This window comes from Oncorhynchus kisutch, linkage group LG10, assembly GCF_002021735.2.
Source record: "Oncorhynchus kisutch isolate 150728-3 linkage group LG10, Okis_V2, whole genome shotgun sequence".
Taxonomy (NCBI): domain Eukaryota; kingdom Metazoa; phylum Chordata; class Actinopteri; order Salmoniformes; family Salmonidae; genus Oncorhynchus; species Oncorhynchus kisutch.
The window spans coordinates 21,976,837-21,994,328 of NC_034183.2; the positions used below are offsets into that span (position 1 = coordinate 21,976,837).

The window sequence follows — 17,492 nt, forward strand, 5'->3', positions numbered from 1 at the left end:
ATATGCATTAGACACACATTTTTGCACCCTGCATAAATAAAGGATGTGTGCCAGGCCAGGGGGTCCTAGCTTTGTGCAGAATTAACCTCAGTAGACTGTAGCAGTCAGCCTGGGAGGAGAGCCTAGAACCCCATAATAACATCTTCTCACTCCTAGTCTTAATGATGACTACATGGCATGCCAATGGGAGTTTAGTCCAATCATAATATTGGTCAAATTGTTCAGGCATTAAGTTTGGTATTCCTTTTATTGGATTTGACAAGCATTTGGTTAAACCTGAACTTTTAGTGTATTGAAACGGATTGTGCAATTGAAATTACATTTTTACAGCACAATCCACTGAACACAAAAATCAATTCACGTCTATTCCACATTGGTAATTTAATTGAAATGAAAACTCTAGACTGATCAACGTGAGACATGTTTTTTGAAATAATATCAATTATATTTTAGCCTCACTAGATTATATTTTAGCCTCTTCCTGTTAATTCATAGAATACATCAAAGTCACTGTCACTGTCATTTAAAAGGTGTGAATGTTAAACTCACGAAACACTTTGAAAACATTGCCTTAAACCCCAACAGTGTGAATTACCTTGCAAAGCCAACACAGTAATAAGAGCACCGCAGTGCTCTCCAGTGGTATAATTTGCACATGAAGAGGTGAGTGTCTATCTATTACACATATTTGCAGCCGTTTACCACTGAGTCATAGACAGATAACTCAGTGGTTCAGCGAATTAGGTAATCTGGGGCAACACTCATTGATTTCATCCCCTTAGTCTGCTGGGCATTCATTGACGTTCACAGGGCCGACCACACTGGAGGCTGTCTTAAAAACAACAGGCTTTTTATTGACCTTTATGTTCCGCAAGCAGCCAACAAACGAAGAAGAGACTGGCACTCCTTTATGCTTTGATGTGCCTGTATAGGGGGGAAAGCATAAAAGTCATATTGATGTGTTTATAGAACTGTCAGAAGCTGTTCATTAAGGTTTGACATGCTCTACCAATTTTAGGAAAGTGTTTTAATTCAGAGAGGATATTTTAATGAGATGCAATGGGTAGTGTTGCTGAATGAATTTACCGGACATGCCACCAATGTAGAGGGAATCCTTAGTCATTGTGTAGGAGGAGTGGGAAGGCCCGACCGTACGCTGAGACTCTGAGTCCACGTTCAGTTGGACTACATTGTTCTGTTTGGACACTGAGGAATACAGTAGATGGACTGGCTATTAGAAGATCCTTCCAAGTCCTTGTAAATAATATGCTGGTTTAAATGTATCTCTACTGTATGAGGATGAATCAATGGTTGATGTGAGAGGGATATGTACCTGTAATAACATGGAATGTGCCATCACACAGGTTTTGTTGAGGTGTCACAGATGCACTGTAGTCACCTAACCCATCATTCACATGGACCTCCACCTGAGATTCAGAGCAAAAATTATATTCCAAACTTTTCCACACATTTCAATATACTTCAGGCTTACACAGTATCCAACTCCACAGTCCCATATACATGTTGATGAGGTTTAAAATAACCTTGTTTTTCCTTATGAAGACACTTAGGCTGTTCCTATGACGACCCCTGGCATGGAAGAGGAGACCTGTAGTGTTCCGTGGGCGAGCCTCAAAGGTCAGCTCAAAACGGGAGCCCACAGTAAAGAACTTATCTAAAACACAAAGTATCTTTGTCAGAGTTACTGGATGAATGAGATGATTAGTTAAAGCAATATTGCTCACAACTAAGACACCACAATTGTAGTATTTTTTGTTAATGACTATATAAAGTTCACACCTAAGACCACATGCCCTGTGCCAGCAAAGTATGCCCCAGTCTCTGTTGCCCCATCAAAGCAGGGCGGGGCCCCGTGATTGGCGGCTGGTTCACCAACCAGAACATTGTACACTTTGAAATGGCGTATACAGCCAGTCACACTCTTCTTGGGAAGAGAGCCACCCTGAGAGAGATACAGATGGACATCATTTTAAAACCAAGCACACATTTTCCAGGATGTAAATATAGATGTCATAGTAAATATGGTAATTATGCCCCAGATACAAACCTACAGGAGAATCACAATCACACCCTCACATTGGGTTGTGTCTGGTTTGTTTAGACGCCATTACCGTCTGTGTGTCTGCTTGCTTACCTGAGCCCAAGAGGTTTTGGAGGCAGGGTCACTGCCCAGATAGACCGGGTTCTGCAGGGCTAAGTAGGAACCCTCCTCTGCAGGTAGAATACCATCAGGCACACGGAAACCATCCACGACCAGGTGGAAAGTGTTCTTCTCCACACTGACCATTACCTGCACACAGACAGGCCATGCAGGCGCTTATCAACTACTTTACACTTATAAATCTCTCAGCTGTGGCTGTGAGGTACAGTGTACATTTTGCACTATTTAGAATGACCTGAAACTAACAATGATTTTTATGACTTCATTTAATTATCCTAATATTGAGACCTGATATCTCAACAGTTATTAGACAGCTTACTGTATGCCATCTTCCATCGTTGCTCTTTTTCTTGTTGTGGATGACTCTGTCCTTCCCCAATGAGAGTTTGATCTTGCCGTTGGTCATGTACAGAGAGACTTGGGAGATGTCCCCGTTCCCTGAGACATGGAGCAACAGCCCCTCAGATGACCTGGTTCTGATCTCCAGGGAGAAGTGAGGCCTAGCAAGAGGAACAAGCAAGCCACAGATTTAGAATTGGATTGTCTGTTTTCATAGGTCTTATAACGGTTAAATAATAGAAAAATAAATCTGCAGAGAATGTTTTTTTTAATGGAATGTGGATACGAGGACCAGCATTTGACCTACTGTACCTGAAATTAAGTTCTTCAGGTGCGATGATGTAACTGAGCCAACTAGCAGCCCCAGTTAGCTGGTAGGCCTGGGGGTCAGACACTTTGGGCAGTCTGCACTCAGTATGCACAGCACCAGATCTCTTCAGCCAGATAGAGGGGTTGGGGGAGAGGATACACATTAGTAATGTACCAATACAGTAATACTTTACATTAAGTTTCTCTATTCTTGTGTAGTTACTTTGTAATTATTGTATTATACAATTGTATTACATAGTAATACGATGACAAAATGATCAGTACTGACATGAATAATAAAGGACCAGTTCATTGCAGCATTACAAGCCTGTAAAACATTTCAGAGAAAATTAGATTTAGATAATTTGAAGTTATCTCTTGGCTATTTTAGACGTTTGTGCTGGAAGACCAAACCAAAGTTACACCCCTGTCGCTTGAGTGAGAACCTAAAACTTTACAGGAAAACGAAAAGAACCAACATATCCCTTACTGCACACTTTTACCATGAATTGCCTGATGGTTAACATACGCTTGAATCAACTTTGGGAAGTATTCCCATACTCACTGGTTTGGGTTTCTTGGGCCTCTCTTGAAGGCCTGCTGGCTCCCATATGGCCTGAGGAGGGGGCTGTAGTCTGCACATCCCCAGGATCACATCTCCCTTCTGGGTGAACAAGCTGAAGTCAGCAGGAATAAAGATTTCTTCAGGCCTGTGTCAGAGCACAAACAGATACAATCACAAAAAGCACATCATCAGTTATTTTTACTTTCCACAACTTACTTAATTAATTAGAGAAAACACTGTAGCTAATAATAATTTAAACACATTTAAAAAAACATATATTTTTTAAATGCTTTAGTCGTTTAGCAGACGCTCTTATTCAGAGTGACTTACAGTCTGTGCATTGATCTTAACCTAGCTAGATGAGACAACCACATATCTCAGTCGTAGTAAGTACATTTTTCCTCAAATTGTCACAAATTGGAATGACCACAATGTTGAATCATAATATCACCTCATAGAAGTTGAGTTTTTCACATTTTTTTACCGTTATAACTATAGTGTTACAATAGTGTGACTATAGTGTTGCATTTTTGAATCAGACCTCCTGATATGAAGGTTAGCCAGGCAGCCCCTGAAGGTCTCTCCTCCCAACACAACCTGATGTTCATTGGGCTTGTCTTGGGGGGAGGATTGATGTTGGCCCAAATCACCGTTATCAACCCTCAACTCCAATCTGAGGAAATCACAGTGCTTTTGTTATGTCTGTCTGTGGGTGTGTGGAACAAACCAACAATAACATTGTAGAGTTTATTTCAATTTCAGATGAGAAACATCTCTGCACAGCTTGACCAATGAAAATAAAAATGCCTTACCGTGTGCCATTCCTTAATGCAGTCAAGTAGTGCCATCTTCCATCGTTGTATGTCTTGGTAGACTTCAAGGCATTTTCATCAAAGTTAAACATCACATAGCCATCAACCAATGAGAGCTGGTATCCATGACGCTGATCGATAAAGAAATGGTGTGATGATATTCTTTACAAAAAGTGTATAATTCTGAAACAAAACTGTTCAATTCATTTTGATAACTAATTTGGATCCTTTTACTAGTGTTTGAGGTTAAAATATGACACACAGAGAGCAGCCTTTGAATGAGGCTAACTGTGAGAGACTCTTCAACCATTATTGAATAGTGGACTGACCTCTTCGCTGGTCCTGAGAAGAACACCTTTATTCTCCATTGTCCTGAACCCCAACGAAACCATGGCCACAGGGGTGGTCCAGAAATCCTGTGGGTCCACTGAGAGGGAGCCACCAGGGTGGAAAGTAGCCTCACGAACACCCTGAAAAGAAAATACATTGTACATGAAAATTCTAGAACTAGAACATCCTCCACATTGTGCAGTCTGAAATGTATTTACAAAATGAGAGACGGTTTACCAAAAGCGAGGTTGGGCATCCAACACTGACACCAATTGTCGTGTTAAACTCAATCTCCTTAGATTGTAAAATCACATTATCTATACATCCTCTAAATGGTGGGGTTGTGACATTATCTCTGAAAGAAAAGACATGACATGGATAATTGTATAATTGACATTCCAGGAAAATGCATGTATCCCTTGCAAGAGATTATGACAGAAAGCCTATTTACAGAGTTTGTACCTTTCTCTTATTGATGCTGGTAGACCCCCAATGTAGAATTTTTTGAAACCTTCCATGATGTTGTCTATTTTGACAATCTCAGTTTGTACTCCAGCCACATGTACTTTAAATGTTGTATCCATGACTATTACAAAGTGTTCATCCTAAGAGAGAAAGTAGAACTTTAAAAAAAAGTTTATGCAGATAAAACTAAACCGTACAGTATGTCGATGACACTATCTTACATTGAGTGAAACTTTTCTAGTACTCTTGGCATTGAGGACTTGGGTGCCTTGTCTTCCCTGCAGCACAACATAACCTCTCTCCACAGTAACACTAGTGTACGAATCCTGTGAAATACAACAAACAAGTGAATGAAGCAACATATTTATGAAGACATTGCTCTACACACACCAACCATAAAATCTCAAATAAGGACTGCATTTATTCATGTCCAACTGCAATACATTGATGTTCTTGTATCTTCTTGATGAAATTCTAAGCTTGATTGATTACACGACTTACAATGTAAACCAGATAGTTAATTCATTTGAATGTACTAATTATTCAATCGTTTCTGCGTGTGATTCTGAATTCATATTTTTAACTGATATTAGATATATGAATGGACAAAATATACATACCTCATTTCCTTTATAAAACAGTAAAGCATTCTCCACCTGGCTGTTTGTGTGGAACTTGAGCACTCCTCTTTTCGGGGTTTCAATTTCTTTAATGTCCGTAACCAAACCGTAACCAGTGCCGTCAAAATAATAAGGCACTGTTAACTGTAGACTATCACTAACCCTGAAAGAAGGAAGGAATTGCATGATACATTCTGACACTGAAGCAGAAAGATGTTTTTTCATGTATGGTCATGGTACAGAGCATAACAGGCTAAATTAGAACATGTGGACAGCATTCACCATTCCGTACATTATGGCATCTTTTATAGATCTATAATCAAGGTGATGGTCCCTTTTGTTGGTTCTTACTTTATATATGACTGTTTGTCTACGTTGATGGCATTCTTGAAGTTGTACAGACTAAAGAATTGATCATTGATAGTAGACAGTTTGATGGCTCCACAGTATTTGGGGTAGCGCAGCTCCACTGGAGGCTAATGAGAGAAGGGCATAATGAAATAAAACAATACTTGAATAGGGAGAATAAAACTGGTCTGGTCCCGCTGATGTCTACAGGGTACTTCTGTATTCAACAATCAACAATGAGCATGATGCAGAAGCACAGAACACCTGGGAGGCAAAGGGATAGAGGAATGTAATTACAGTGAAGGCATCAGGATAACCGCCTACGTAGAAGACCACACTGTTGGTGTCCAGGTTGAGGAGGCCAACTGTTGTGTTGGGCCGGTTACTCTCCTTAGACACTTCGACAGACTGTGATGGGAACCTGTGTGTGAGACTGAGCTCAGCATCTTGGTAAACTCTAGAGAAATAGGAGACAAACACAGTGGGGATGACAAGGGAGCTGTCTCCATCATGGGCAAACTGTCCCATGTCATCAAGTTAGTATCAAATCCAGAAAAATTCCTCAGAGGTGTACCTGTTAAAGATGACCTTGTCAAAAACAGTGGAGTTCACTTTGGTTCTAGTTATGTGGTCGGTGTTCAACTCATGTATGACTCCACCCAGCTTGTATACACAGCGGAGAGTGTTATTCTTTACAGCCATTCCAATGAAGTCTTTGGATGACTGGAACGGGGGGAAACAAGCCATCAATGAAAAGTAAAAAAAATACTGAACATCTCCGATACAAAATGTATCAAAATAATTAGGGAATCAATTGAAATTCCAAGAATAATGCTCTAGGATATTATGACTACACTATTTACTCAAATGTCCCACTTACGTCCATGTTGCCGAGATAGAGCACAAAGAGGTTTCTGTCATCCTGTGTGTTCTGTCTGCGCCTACGGCTGCGGTCCCCTCTAGTGGGCTTGGTCTCCTGGCGGTTGAGAAGAAGTTCAGCAGCTGTAAACGCCTTCAAAGCCTCAACATTGGTGGGGGGGCGGAGCTCAATGTAACCCTTCCCATTGAAGGTCATGCCGACAGAGAGCTGGGGAGACACACCAAGAGAGGAATAATGGACATTCAATATGACAGAGACAGACAGATACAGCCAGTCTAAAAGACCTAAGAAAAATTGTGTAATGGTTGGAGTGATCACGTTTGGTCAAGAAAGGACAAAGGTTCACAGGAAAACGATCGAAATAGAATGAAGAATCTAGAGTATTTAGGTTAGATGTGGTGTCACCCTTTTGACAATGTCTCTGGCCTCCTCTATCACATCCTTGATTCTCCTGATGCTGTCTGTCATACTGACACTAGGGAGAGCCTGGGAGCACAGGTTTTGCACCCTGCTGAGGTTGCCTTCCAAAGTAGGCCATGTCTCGTTCAATTTCTTCACTGTACCAGTCAGGAGAGAAAGAAAAACAGCTCCAATCAACTACTTTCTTTTCACTTTCCCTTTGTATCATTAATTCTAATTCAATTCAAGAATCTAAAGTTGGATTTGAATTTAAAGAGTAAAGAGGCAGAATTTAGATTAGAATTAGAGGAAGGTTCATTTCAATACCATGACAGGATAAATGTACTGTGTGTCTGACATGAGTACTTACATTCATTGTCAGCCTCATCGAGCACACTGCCAATGTTGGAACTGACATTAGGAAGCCTTATATGTCCCCAGCTGAGATTATTTAGTCTGTCTGTTACGTCATTGACTGTGTTATTGGCAGCTTTGACAGTTGCTTTGGCAGAGTCTATGAGCTTCCCAATGTCATCTGAAACACAAACAAATAGTGTACGTGAATAACATAAGTATGGTCACGTTGTGGCACAGAATGTGTAAACTGTCATTCTCATCGATTCCATGGCGTCGTTATTAAAACACAAGCATAATCTTTCATCTTGTATACACAAACCTCTTTGAATCTCTTTAAGATTCTCTGTAACTGCAAGAGCATCTTTTCTCAGCATCTCTCTTTTGTTCTTGGTCTGACCAACACGTTGCTTGTGGTTGTCAACTTTGGCTGAGGTCTCTGTGTGTAAAAAAAAAAATGTTGGGGATAAGTGGTAATATATGATAAGATAATATCAGAAGGAGATATCAGAAGGAGATATCAGAAGGAGACAAGGAATGTGTTTTATCGAGGGCATACAGTATACTGCAGTGTGTTTTGGCCTCCAACAAAATCGTTAACAAGTTCAAAGTGCATAGCTTTCTTCAACATCATACAACAAAGCCTTTGGCTCATATAATGTCCTGGAAGGATTGAGAAGGGGTCAACAACATGATACATTCTTGTTTCTATTGTAGCTTTAGTGTCGTTAGAAAAGCAAATATTGGGATGATTACTACACCTCTGAGGTTCTTCTCAGCATTCATGGCCTCTGTCAGTAAGCTACTTGCATTATGCTTTAGTTCCTCAGACCTGTTGGTCAGACCTTGCTCCTCCACATCCTGAAACATATACAAATTACTGGAGATATGTGAAATACTTATTGATTGTATGTTAACTGAATGTTCAATGTTGTTGTAAATTTGAAGTTAACGGTGGCTGTAGCATCCAGACCAGTATAATAATCACCCTCAGAGCTTTGTCGGATGCCTCTTTGGATTGGTTGGCCACCATCTCTGCCTCTTCAATGGCTTTTATGATGCTGCTGTAGGCTCCGATGCTTTCTGAAGCATGCTGCAGGTCAGAGCTGTTGGTGGCATTATGCACTGCCCTGCAATAACAAGGAATACAGTGCTCACAGTGGCCCATACTAGCCCATAAAGACACGAACACACAAAGGTCTCAACATAGGACACGTCTGTAGGGTATAAAGAAGTAGGCCCCCAACCTAATGACCTTACTCTGTCAACCTACATTTGTAGTTCCATTGCCAGTCTGTTTAGTTCCTCTGCATGCTCCTCTGCCATGACGACAATGCCCTCCTTCTGTTTTGCTTTAGCGATATCATTTAGCCTCTTGGTTAGATTGGGCTTGGCTCCGTCTATCTCGGCTGCAAGGTGCTCGTATTCCTGAAAGATTTAAATGATATTTTGAATGCCTCCTTCACAACAAGAGAGATAGGAATTTCCACTGGAAACGATTTGAATTCATCTGCTTCATACCTTTTTCATCTCATTCATCATTTCCAAAAGGCCTGTGATATTCTTCAGTTTATCTTTCGTCATATTCATTTCAGGAAGGACTGTATCATGTTTCCTCTCCAGCTCACCTCTAAGTAGCTAGAAAATATACATATAGAGAGAAAGCAGTGATTACCCCTTGTCAAACACAGAAACTTGAGACATGATTTGGTATTTGTCATGTTCAGAAAAAGGAGAGAACATTTTTTGTATTGTATCTGAGATCTACAACATATTTCACAGATTTTACACTTCAGTGTTTGACATTACCGTCAGGATTCTTAGGAAGTCAGTACTGTTGAAGTTGAGGCTCCGTGTCATGTTAACCATATTGTCTGCTTCTGCCACAGCCACGGCCAGATCACTCAACGCAGAGACCGATGTCATCAGGGACTCTGCCGTCTCATTGGCTACAGCTTGGTTGTCGTCTAATGGAGCTGCCATATTGTTCTTGATGAAGTCCAAGACTGAGAGAGACACATGCATTACACTTTGCATTGTGAATCATATCTATCATACACAGTGAGTCAAGAATTTGTGTCACATTGATCATGTATAACATTTATTATTCAATAGTGTGATCATTTAAGTGCTGCCCTGTACTGTAAGTGACTATAGACTAAGCCAAGAGCCCCCTGTCTCACGTTTGTGAGCATCCTCTTGCTCCCTGGCAGCCTTCTCTGTCTGGTTACTGCAGCCAAGCTGTCTCATCTCCTTCACCATGCGCTGCACCACCTTCATCATCCTGGCTACCTCCTCCACTCCCACATTGATGTTGGTTACACTAGAATTAGCCTCACTCAGCTGTCGAAGGAGATCTGAGAGGGAAAAAAGACAGGTGGTGATTATCATGACATTGACGTATCATTATATTATCATTTTGAAACACTCTCAATAACAGTATACCTTCTATATTCATTAGAAGATCTTGAGCTTCAGGGATAAAATCCTCGGCTCTCTGTTTGGTTTGGATCACTTTCACCAAGACATTGTCAGCACCTGAGAGAGAGTAACTTGCCTAGAGAGAATAAGATCACACAAGTAAAAAGGATATAGTTTTTCTGTAAAATAACGGATTACATCTGACATCTGATTATGGATAGCAGGCCTCAGGCACCTTGTCTTCCAGTAGGCTTATGTCCTGATCCAGACTCATAACTTCTGCTTCCAGAAGATTGACCTTTGGACCCTGAGCATCCACAGTAGTGCTGTACCTTCCAACCAGAGCCTGCAAGAGTATACCAGAGGGGAGTGATCATCTTGTTAAATTGTGTACATTATACACCATTTGGTGTTCAAATATATAGAGCGCCTCAGTAAGACCGTGTTAAATGACCTTTGTTTCATTAATGGCACCTTCCAGCTGGTTAATGTTGGCAGGCGAGCTGTTGGAACCAATGCCCTGAAGCTGCTGCCTTAGCAATTCCAGCCCATCATCCATATTTTCCAAATCATTCAGTAAGGCCTGAGTACAGCTGTCACACTCTGACCACAAAGAGAGGAAGAGCAGATTGGATGAGAGGAAATGCAATATGAATCATGCTGGCAACAACAGACAATAAATAGCTCACTATACATTGAGAATATGTATTACTGTGTGCTTCACAAACCTATACATTGGTCATCTGTGCCGGGATCATCAGGCTTCTTACACTCTAGAGACAGAAGACACAGTGAGCAACAGTTATACCAAATCTACAATAAGACAAACTATTATCAGCATGACATTTCTTGAAGGCATTTCTTCAATCTATAGCCTATAGCTTTATCGTTATATAGGAGGCATCCTGTTTTAATTCATATATCATTTTCTCTATTCTTGTACGGCTGAAGTGGGTCCTGAGCTTACTTCCAGTCAGATAGTCACAGGTACTGGTAGCATCACAGTGGCATCGCTGGCACCTGCCTCCATATATCATTGGGTTACCATAGTAATCAGGGGCACACCTGCCAAATTGGAGGAGGAAGAGGAGAGGAAAGTTCTAGACTTTTGTTATAAATATATTTACGGTAAGATGACGTTGACATTTTTATATGTACTGTAAAAAGCACATAAACACACCTCTCACATCTGGTTCCAGTGTAGCCAGGTTTGCACAAACATTCGATTTCATTTGCACCAATATCCAGACATGCTACTGCAAAACTGCACAAAGAGAAAAAAATGCTTTTGAGTACCAAATGGTAATTATATGTTTCATCCAAAATTTTATCTAGGTCTAACGTATCTAACGTAAAACCAAGTGTGCTCACATAGCTACCTGTACATGAACAGAATGTATGGACATATAGAAACTGACTTGTTGGCTCTGAAGGGACATGGACACCCACGGCAGGTCTTTTGGGCAGCATTGCCGTAGTAACCTTCCTTGCAGCGCTCACATCGATCCCCAACAGTATTGTACTGACAGTTCTGGAAAATAAAGTGTCCTCTCTGTTTATGACTGAAGCAGGCTCATGGAATGTTGGGGGTATGGTTCATGATGTCGTAGAACAGTACTGAGAGTTAGTCAAGTCTGGCATAAAAACTAATCCGTGGATATGACTTATATCCATCTGGATCAGCATGGGTTAGAAAAAGTGCATATGTTTACCTAATTGGTGAGTCAGGAGAAACCTATCCTGCTATGTGTGTGTGCGTACGTACCCCACTGGGTACAGACATCATTTCAAGGTCTAGTTTTGATTTACATTTAGTTGAGTTGTCAACTGTGATAACAACAAAAAAAATCACCATGTCATTGGATTTAGGTTAAAAGGTGGGTGAAAAAAAAGACTAAATTCCTTTACGTTGATTGCTTTTTGAAAATCCAATCCGTTTTCGACGTTGATTCAACATCATCACATTGAATTTTGTTGTTGAAATTGGGAAAAAAGGTTGATTTAACCAGTTTTTGCCCAGTGGGACAAATTAAGGCTGCTGAGGGTGCTGCGGCACCCCTGATAAATCACTTTTTTTATAGACACAGAGAGAGAGAAACCCACCAGACATCTCCCTGTTTGCTCGTCACATTCATTAGACAGGCTGTTACAGTTGCAGGGTACACACTGGCCCCTATGAGGTCCTGTCCTCTCTCTGTAGTATCCAGGGCCACACCTCTGTATGGAGGGGAAAAGTCAGGTTAGGTAAGGCAGCCTTTTGAATGCAAAAGTGTCTTATCAAAAAAGTTCAAATAGAAAATATAGATCAGTTTTGGTCAATAATAACAGTACTATAGTGCTACGTGTTTCGGCCTATCCTGGACTTTTTATTTAGCACATTCTTCAAGTGAAGAAGGCTTGGACTGGCAGAAAAAAATTTAAAAGAAAGAAAGGTGAAACAAGACCCTAGTCAGGAGGACATACACTGTTTATCTGCTATCTTGCTATCCATAATAATTCATTAAATGTAAATATGGACCTGCAAAGCAACCCATTTTGTGTAAGTCGCTCAGACACATTTGTGTTGTGAAAATTCCAGAGATGTCAATACAAAACCATTGCTTGTTTGTGTTGTAAATCAAGGTGTGGTATATTCTACCACTAAATCAACACATGAGCAAAGAACAATGGGGAACATTTGAGGACACAAGACCTGGGTTCAAGTACTATTTCATATATTTCAATTTCTTTTCAATTCATTTGAAAACAAGTTTTTGGATAACCTGTATTTGAAAAAACAAGTAGTTGAATATTGGAATGCGTTTGGAAATACACTTGGAATGTATTTGGAAATACTCAAATACACGGACTCAAAAACACTCCCATACACTTAACTCAGGTGTTTGAAAATAGTATTTGAAATAAGTATTTGAAAATACTTTCGAATGCGATTTGGTCTACTATTTGTTTTGCTTTCAAATAACCATTCAAATACTAAAATAAAAGTATTATTTTGGGATGTGTATTTGAATATAGTCAAATACACAGAAAAAAGTGTTTACAGTGCCTTGAAAAAGTATTCACACTCCTTGACTTTTTCCACATTTTGCTGAGTTTAAAATGTATTAAACTGCGATTTTTTGTCATTGGCCTACACACTGTTGGAAACTGACTAATTGACTTAAACACGTTTTAGTATGTTTATAACTATATAAGTGGCCTAGTGATCAATGTGTTATCGGTTTGATGGAATGATCTATGTGCAATGGTATTTGGCCAGAGGGAAAGTAAACAGGGGGCCTGTCCATAAGGGTGGGATAGGAGACACATGCTAGAGCTGATAGATCATAAATTACTGTCCTGTAACACTGTCTTATATCTTAATATGTTTTCTATCATTATATTTTATCAATATTTTTTATATCATTATATTATCTTAGTATGAATTGATGGCTAATTTCATAGAATAGAAAGAAGTGTTGGCTCTGTGTATGAGAACAGCAATTATGTAGTGGACTGACTCCCTAACCTCAAGGCCTCTCCTGACCGATAAGAAGAACGGTGAGCTCCGGGGAGGAGTACTAGGGTTCTGGAGTGATAACACCACCTGCCCAGCAACATCCTAGACACAGAAGGGGGGTCTGTTTGGGAAGGAGCTTATAAATATATGTGCTTGAGACTTCATATGTTGTCTTAGAATGTATCCCATAATGTCAAAGTCAAATGATGTTTAATGTTTTATTTATTTTTTTACAAATGAATAAGAAATGTAATGCTGAAATGTCTTGAGTCAATAAGTATTCAAATGAGCTTAACAAGTAGAATAATAAGTTGCATGGACTCACTCTGTTTGCAGTAATAGTTTTTAACGTGATTTTTTAAATACCAGCTGATCTCTGTACCCCACACATACAATTATCTGTAAGGTCCTTCAGTCGAGCAGTGAATTTCAAACACAGATTCAAGCACAAAGACCAGGGAGGTTTTCAAATGCCTCGCAAAGACGGGCACCTATTGGTAGATATGTAAAAAATATATTTAAAAAATAATAAAAAGCAGACATTGAATATCCCTTTGAGCATGGTGAAGTTATTCATTTCACTTTGGATTGTGTATCAATACACCCAGTCACTACAAAGATACAGGCGTCCTTCATAACTCAGTTGCCAGAAGGAAACTGCTCAGGGATTTCACCATGAGGCCAATGGCAGCTTTAAAAAAGTGACAGAATTGAATGGCTCTGAGAAATCTGAGGATGGCTCAACAAAATTGTAGGTACTCCACAATACAAACCTAATTGACAGAGTGAAAGCCTGTACAGAATTCAAATATTCCAAAACTTGCAACAAGGCACTAAAGTAATACTGCAAAGAAATGTGGTAAAGCAATTAACTTTTTGACCTGAATAAAAAGTATTATTGTAACGTCTGCATCCAACTCACACTCTCAAACACGTAGATCCCCTGAACAAAGCTCACTTTCCAGCCCACTTTTAAGCTCACACTCTCAAACACATAGAGCCCCTAAACACAGCTCACTCTCCAGATCCCAATGACCTGAATTCTGAACACCTGTTCACACACCTCTATGTCATTATCACACGCTATTTAGTTCAGTTCTTTGCACCCCATCATTGCGAGGTGTTGTTTGTTTTGTGACACACTTCTATTCGGAGCGCTGGTTTTCCTGTAATTTACTCCTCCCGTGTATGATAGTTTTTGCCTGTCTCACTAACGAAGCTTTTTGCCTATTCCCTGCCTGTACTTTAGCCTATTGGATTTTCTGTTACCAACCTATTGCCTGATCTCCCGGGTGACGTTACTAGCCTTTTCCCTGCCTGTACTGTTGCCTTTTTGGATCCCCTGTGTATGACCTTCTGCCTGTCCCTGGACCCAGCTACCTGCCTCCTGCTGTGGTCCTTTACAATAAACAACTGCTGTGCACTGCGCTTGAAACCAGCTCTCTGTCTCCCATTGTGTTCATTACAGTTATGTTTGGGGCAAATAAAATCCAACACATTACTGAGTACCACTCCCAATATTTTCAAGCATAGTGGTGGCTGCATCATGTTATGGGTATGCTTGTAATTGGTTAAGGACTGGAGAGTTTCTCAGGATAAAAAAAGAAATAGAGCTAAGCACAGGCAAAATCCTAAATCACCTTTCAGCAGGACAATAACCTAAAACACAAGGCCAAATCTACACTGGAGATTGAATGTTCCTGGGTAGCCGAATTACAGTTTTATACTTAAATCTGCTGGAAAATCTATGGCAAGACCTGAAAATGGTTGTCTAGCAATGATCAACAACCAATTTCACAGAGCTTGAACAATTTTGAAAAGAATAATGAGCAAATGTTGCACAATCCAGGTGTGGAAATCTCTTAGAGGCATACCCAGAAAGACCGTCAGCTGTAATGTCTTTCAAAGGTGTTTCTAACATGTATCGGATGAATACTTATCTAATCAAGATATATTAGTGTTTTATTTTTCATATAATTTTTTTCTAATGTTAAAATGTTTCTTCCACTTTGACACTACAGAGCATTTTGTGTACATTGTTGACAGAAAATGACAATTAAATCCATTTTAATCCCACTTTGTAACTAAACAAAATGTGGAAAAAGTCAAGGGGGGTGAATACTTCCTGAAGGCACTGTAAATAACAAATACTCAAATACAGCTTCCATGTCTAGACCAGCCTATTATCACCAGACAGAATGTGATTGATATTATATTGTAGGATAATGTAATATTGTGAACAGTATGGATATTTTAAATGCATTATAGTATTGTACTGTGCTGTGATTGAGTGAATGTACACTACCGTTGAAAAGTTTGGGGTCACTTAGAAATGTTCTCGTTTTTGAAAGAAAAACTCATTTTTTGTCCGTTAAAATAACATCAAATTGATCAGGAATACAGTGTAGACATTGTTAATGTTGTAAATGACTATTGTAGCTGGAAACTGATTTTTTTAAAAATGGAATATCTACATAGGCGTACAGAGGAACATTATCAGCAACCACCACTCCTGTGTTCCAATTGCACAATGTGTTACCTAATCCAAGTTAATCATTTTAAAAGGCAAATGTATCATTAGAAAACCCTTTTGCAATTATGATAGCATAGCTGAAAACTGTTGTTCTGATTAAAGAAGCAATAAAACTGGCCTTTCTTTGACTAGTTGAGTATCTGGAGCATCAGCATTTGTGGTTTCAATTACAGGCTCAAAATGGCCAGAAACAAAGACCTTTCTTCTGAAACCTGTCAATCTATTCTTGTTCTGAGAAATGAAGGCTATTCTATGCGAGAAATTGCCAAGAAACTGAAGATCTTGTACAACTCTGTGTACTACTCCCTTCACAGAAGAGTGCAAACTAGCTCTAACCAGAGTGGAAAGAGGAGTGGGAGACCCCGGTGCACAACTGAGAAAGAGGACAAGTACATTAGAGTGTCTAGGTTGAGAAACAGACACCTCACAAGTCCTCAACTGGCAGCTTCATTAAATAGTACCCGCAAAACACCAGTCTCAACGTCAACAGTGACGAGGTGACTCTGGGATGCTGTGTCTGTGCTCTTTTGCCCATCTTAATCTTTTCTTTTTATTGGCCAGTCTGAGATATGGCTTTTTCATTGCAACTTTTTCTTTGCAACTCTGCCTAGATGGCCAGCCTGTTGACATTGAGACTAGTGTTTTGACCCCAAACTTTTGAGCGGTAGTGTATGTTTGGATATTTCATAATGATTATATTCCAAAGTACGGTACTGCTATAACCCTGTGATAAGAACCTATGACATTCTTGTGTGAGAAAACCCAATGCAGTTCATACCATAACTGCATTAAAAAAAATATTCAAATAGACATGTATTTGAACCCAGATCTGAAGGACGCGCCACCTGAAGACTGAAGTATAAAAGTGCTGTCGTCTGGACCTTTTGAGAGGAATCAATAAATATTTTTAGATTTTTGAAGTCACTCTCCCTTTATCTGTGTACCCTGTGATCTGTGTGCATTTCATTAATACATTTTTCGATTTTTGTTGTTCGACACAAACTTAAACCTCCATTAGTAGTTGAAAATAGCAGGCAAATTGGTTTATTTTGCAAAGCTCTATTATTTAGCCCTGCATTACCTGGGTGATGGCTCCAGCTGACTGGTTGTTGAATGAGGTGTCACAGTACTTCCTAGGGATCCTGGGGTGCCCTTTGTGCCAAGGATCCTTACCACTCTGGTGGTTCTGAGACAGATAGTCATACCTACAGTTTGGATGTCTCTGTGGTGCTCTCTGGCCATCTGTGCAGTGGCCAAATAAAGCACACCACAACAATAATCCCCATACTCCTCCAAACCAGAAAACAGTTCCTTGTGTCATTTTCATACGTCTGCAGGACAGCAAAACTATCTCCCTCACTGTTGAGGAGCTTGGCTGTGGGAACTATGAGAGCTAAATACCTAGGAGCTCCTCCCTCTGTAAGCCCAGGGCCAGA

At 40.0% G+C, this 17,492-nt stretch overlaps 1 protein-coding gene across 1 annotated transcript; it reads right to left on the reverse strand.

The window, feature by feature from the left end:
• Positions 1 to 228: 228 nt before the first annotated feature.
• lama3 (laminin, alpha 3) lies at positions 229 to 17,464 on the reverse strand. The gene is made up of 38 exons (XM_031833327.1): positions 17,138 to 17,464; positions 12,128 to 12,241; positions 11,443 to 11,555; positions 11,205 to 11,288; positions 10,992 to 11,089; positions 10,753 to 10,797; positions 10,479 to 10,627; positions 10,260 to 10,370; positions 10,049 to 10,160; positions 9,787 to 9,960; positions 9,413 to 9,609; positions 9,125 to 9,241; positions 8,877 to 9,031; positions 8,592 to 8,733; positions 8,365 to 8,464; positions 7,926 to 8,042; positions 7,620 to 7,784; positions 7,256 to 7,407; positions 6,851 to 7,057; positions 6,545 to 6,693; positions 6,268 to 6,427; positions 5,974 to 6,098; positions 5,623 to 5,785; positions 5,224 to 5,328; positions 5,000 to 5,142; positions 4,775 to 4,892; positions 4,537 to 4,677; positions 4,208 to 4,338; positions 3,937 to 4,068; positions 3,396 to 3,540; positions 2,834 to 2,955; positions 2,502 to 2,682; positions 2,156 to 2,311; positions 1,801 to 1,963; positions 1,545 to 1,675; positions 1,334 to 1,427; positions 1,087 to 1,206; positions 229 to 924 (listed from the first exon to the last, which is right to left on the reverse strand). The coding sequence occupies exons 1-38, from the start codon at positions 17,381 to 17,383 to the stop codon at positions 779 to 781; spliced, it is 5,223 nt and encodes a 1,740-aa protein (XP_031689187.1). The 5' UTR covers positions 17,384 to 17,464; the 3' UTR covers positions 229 to 778.
• Between the last annotated feature and the right edge of the window lie 28 nt (positions 17,465 to 17,492).

Excerpts from the sequence above, each read along its gene's own strand:
- lama3 (XM_031833327.1), bottom strand. The coding sequence starts at position 17,383 with ATGAAAATGACACAAGGAACTGTTTTCTGGTTTGGAGGAGTATGGGGA. Across the intron at positions 6,694-6,850 it reads TCTATCTCGGCAACATGGAC|TCATCCAAAGACTTCATTGG; the intron begins GTAAGTGGGACA and ends CCCCCGTTCCAG. Across the intron at positions 1,428-1,544 it reads TCTTCATAAGGAAAAACAAG|GTGGAGGTCCATGTGAATGA; the intron begins GTTATTTTAAAC and ends TCTGAATCTCAG.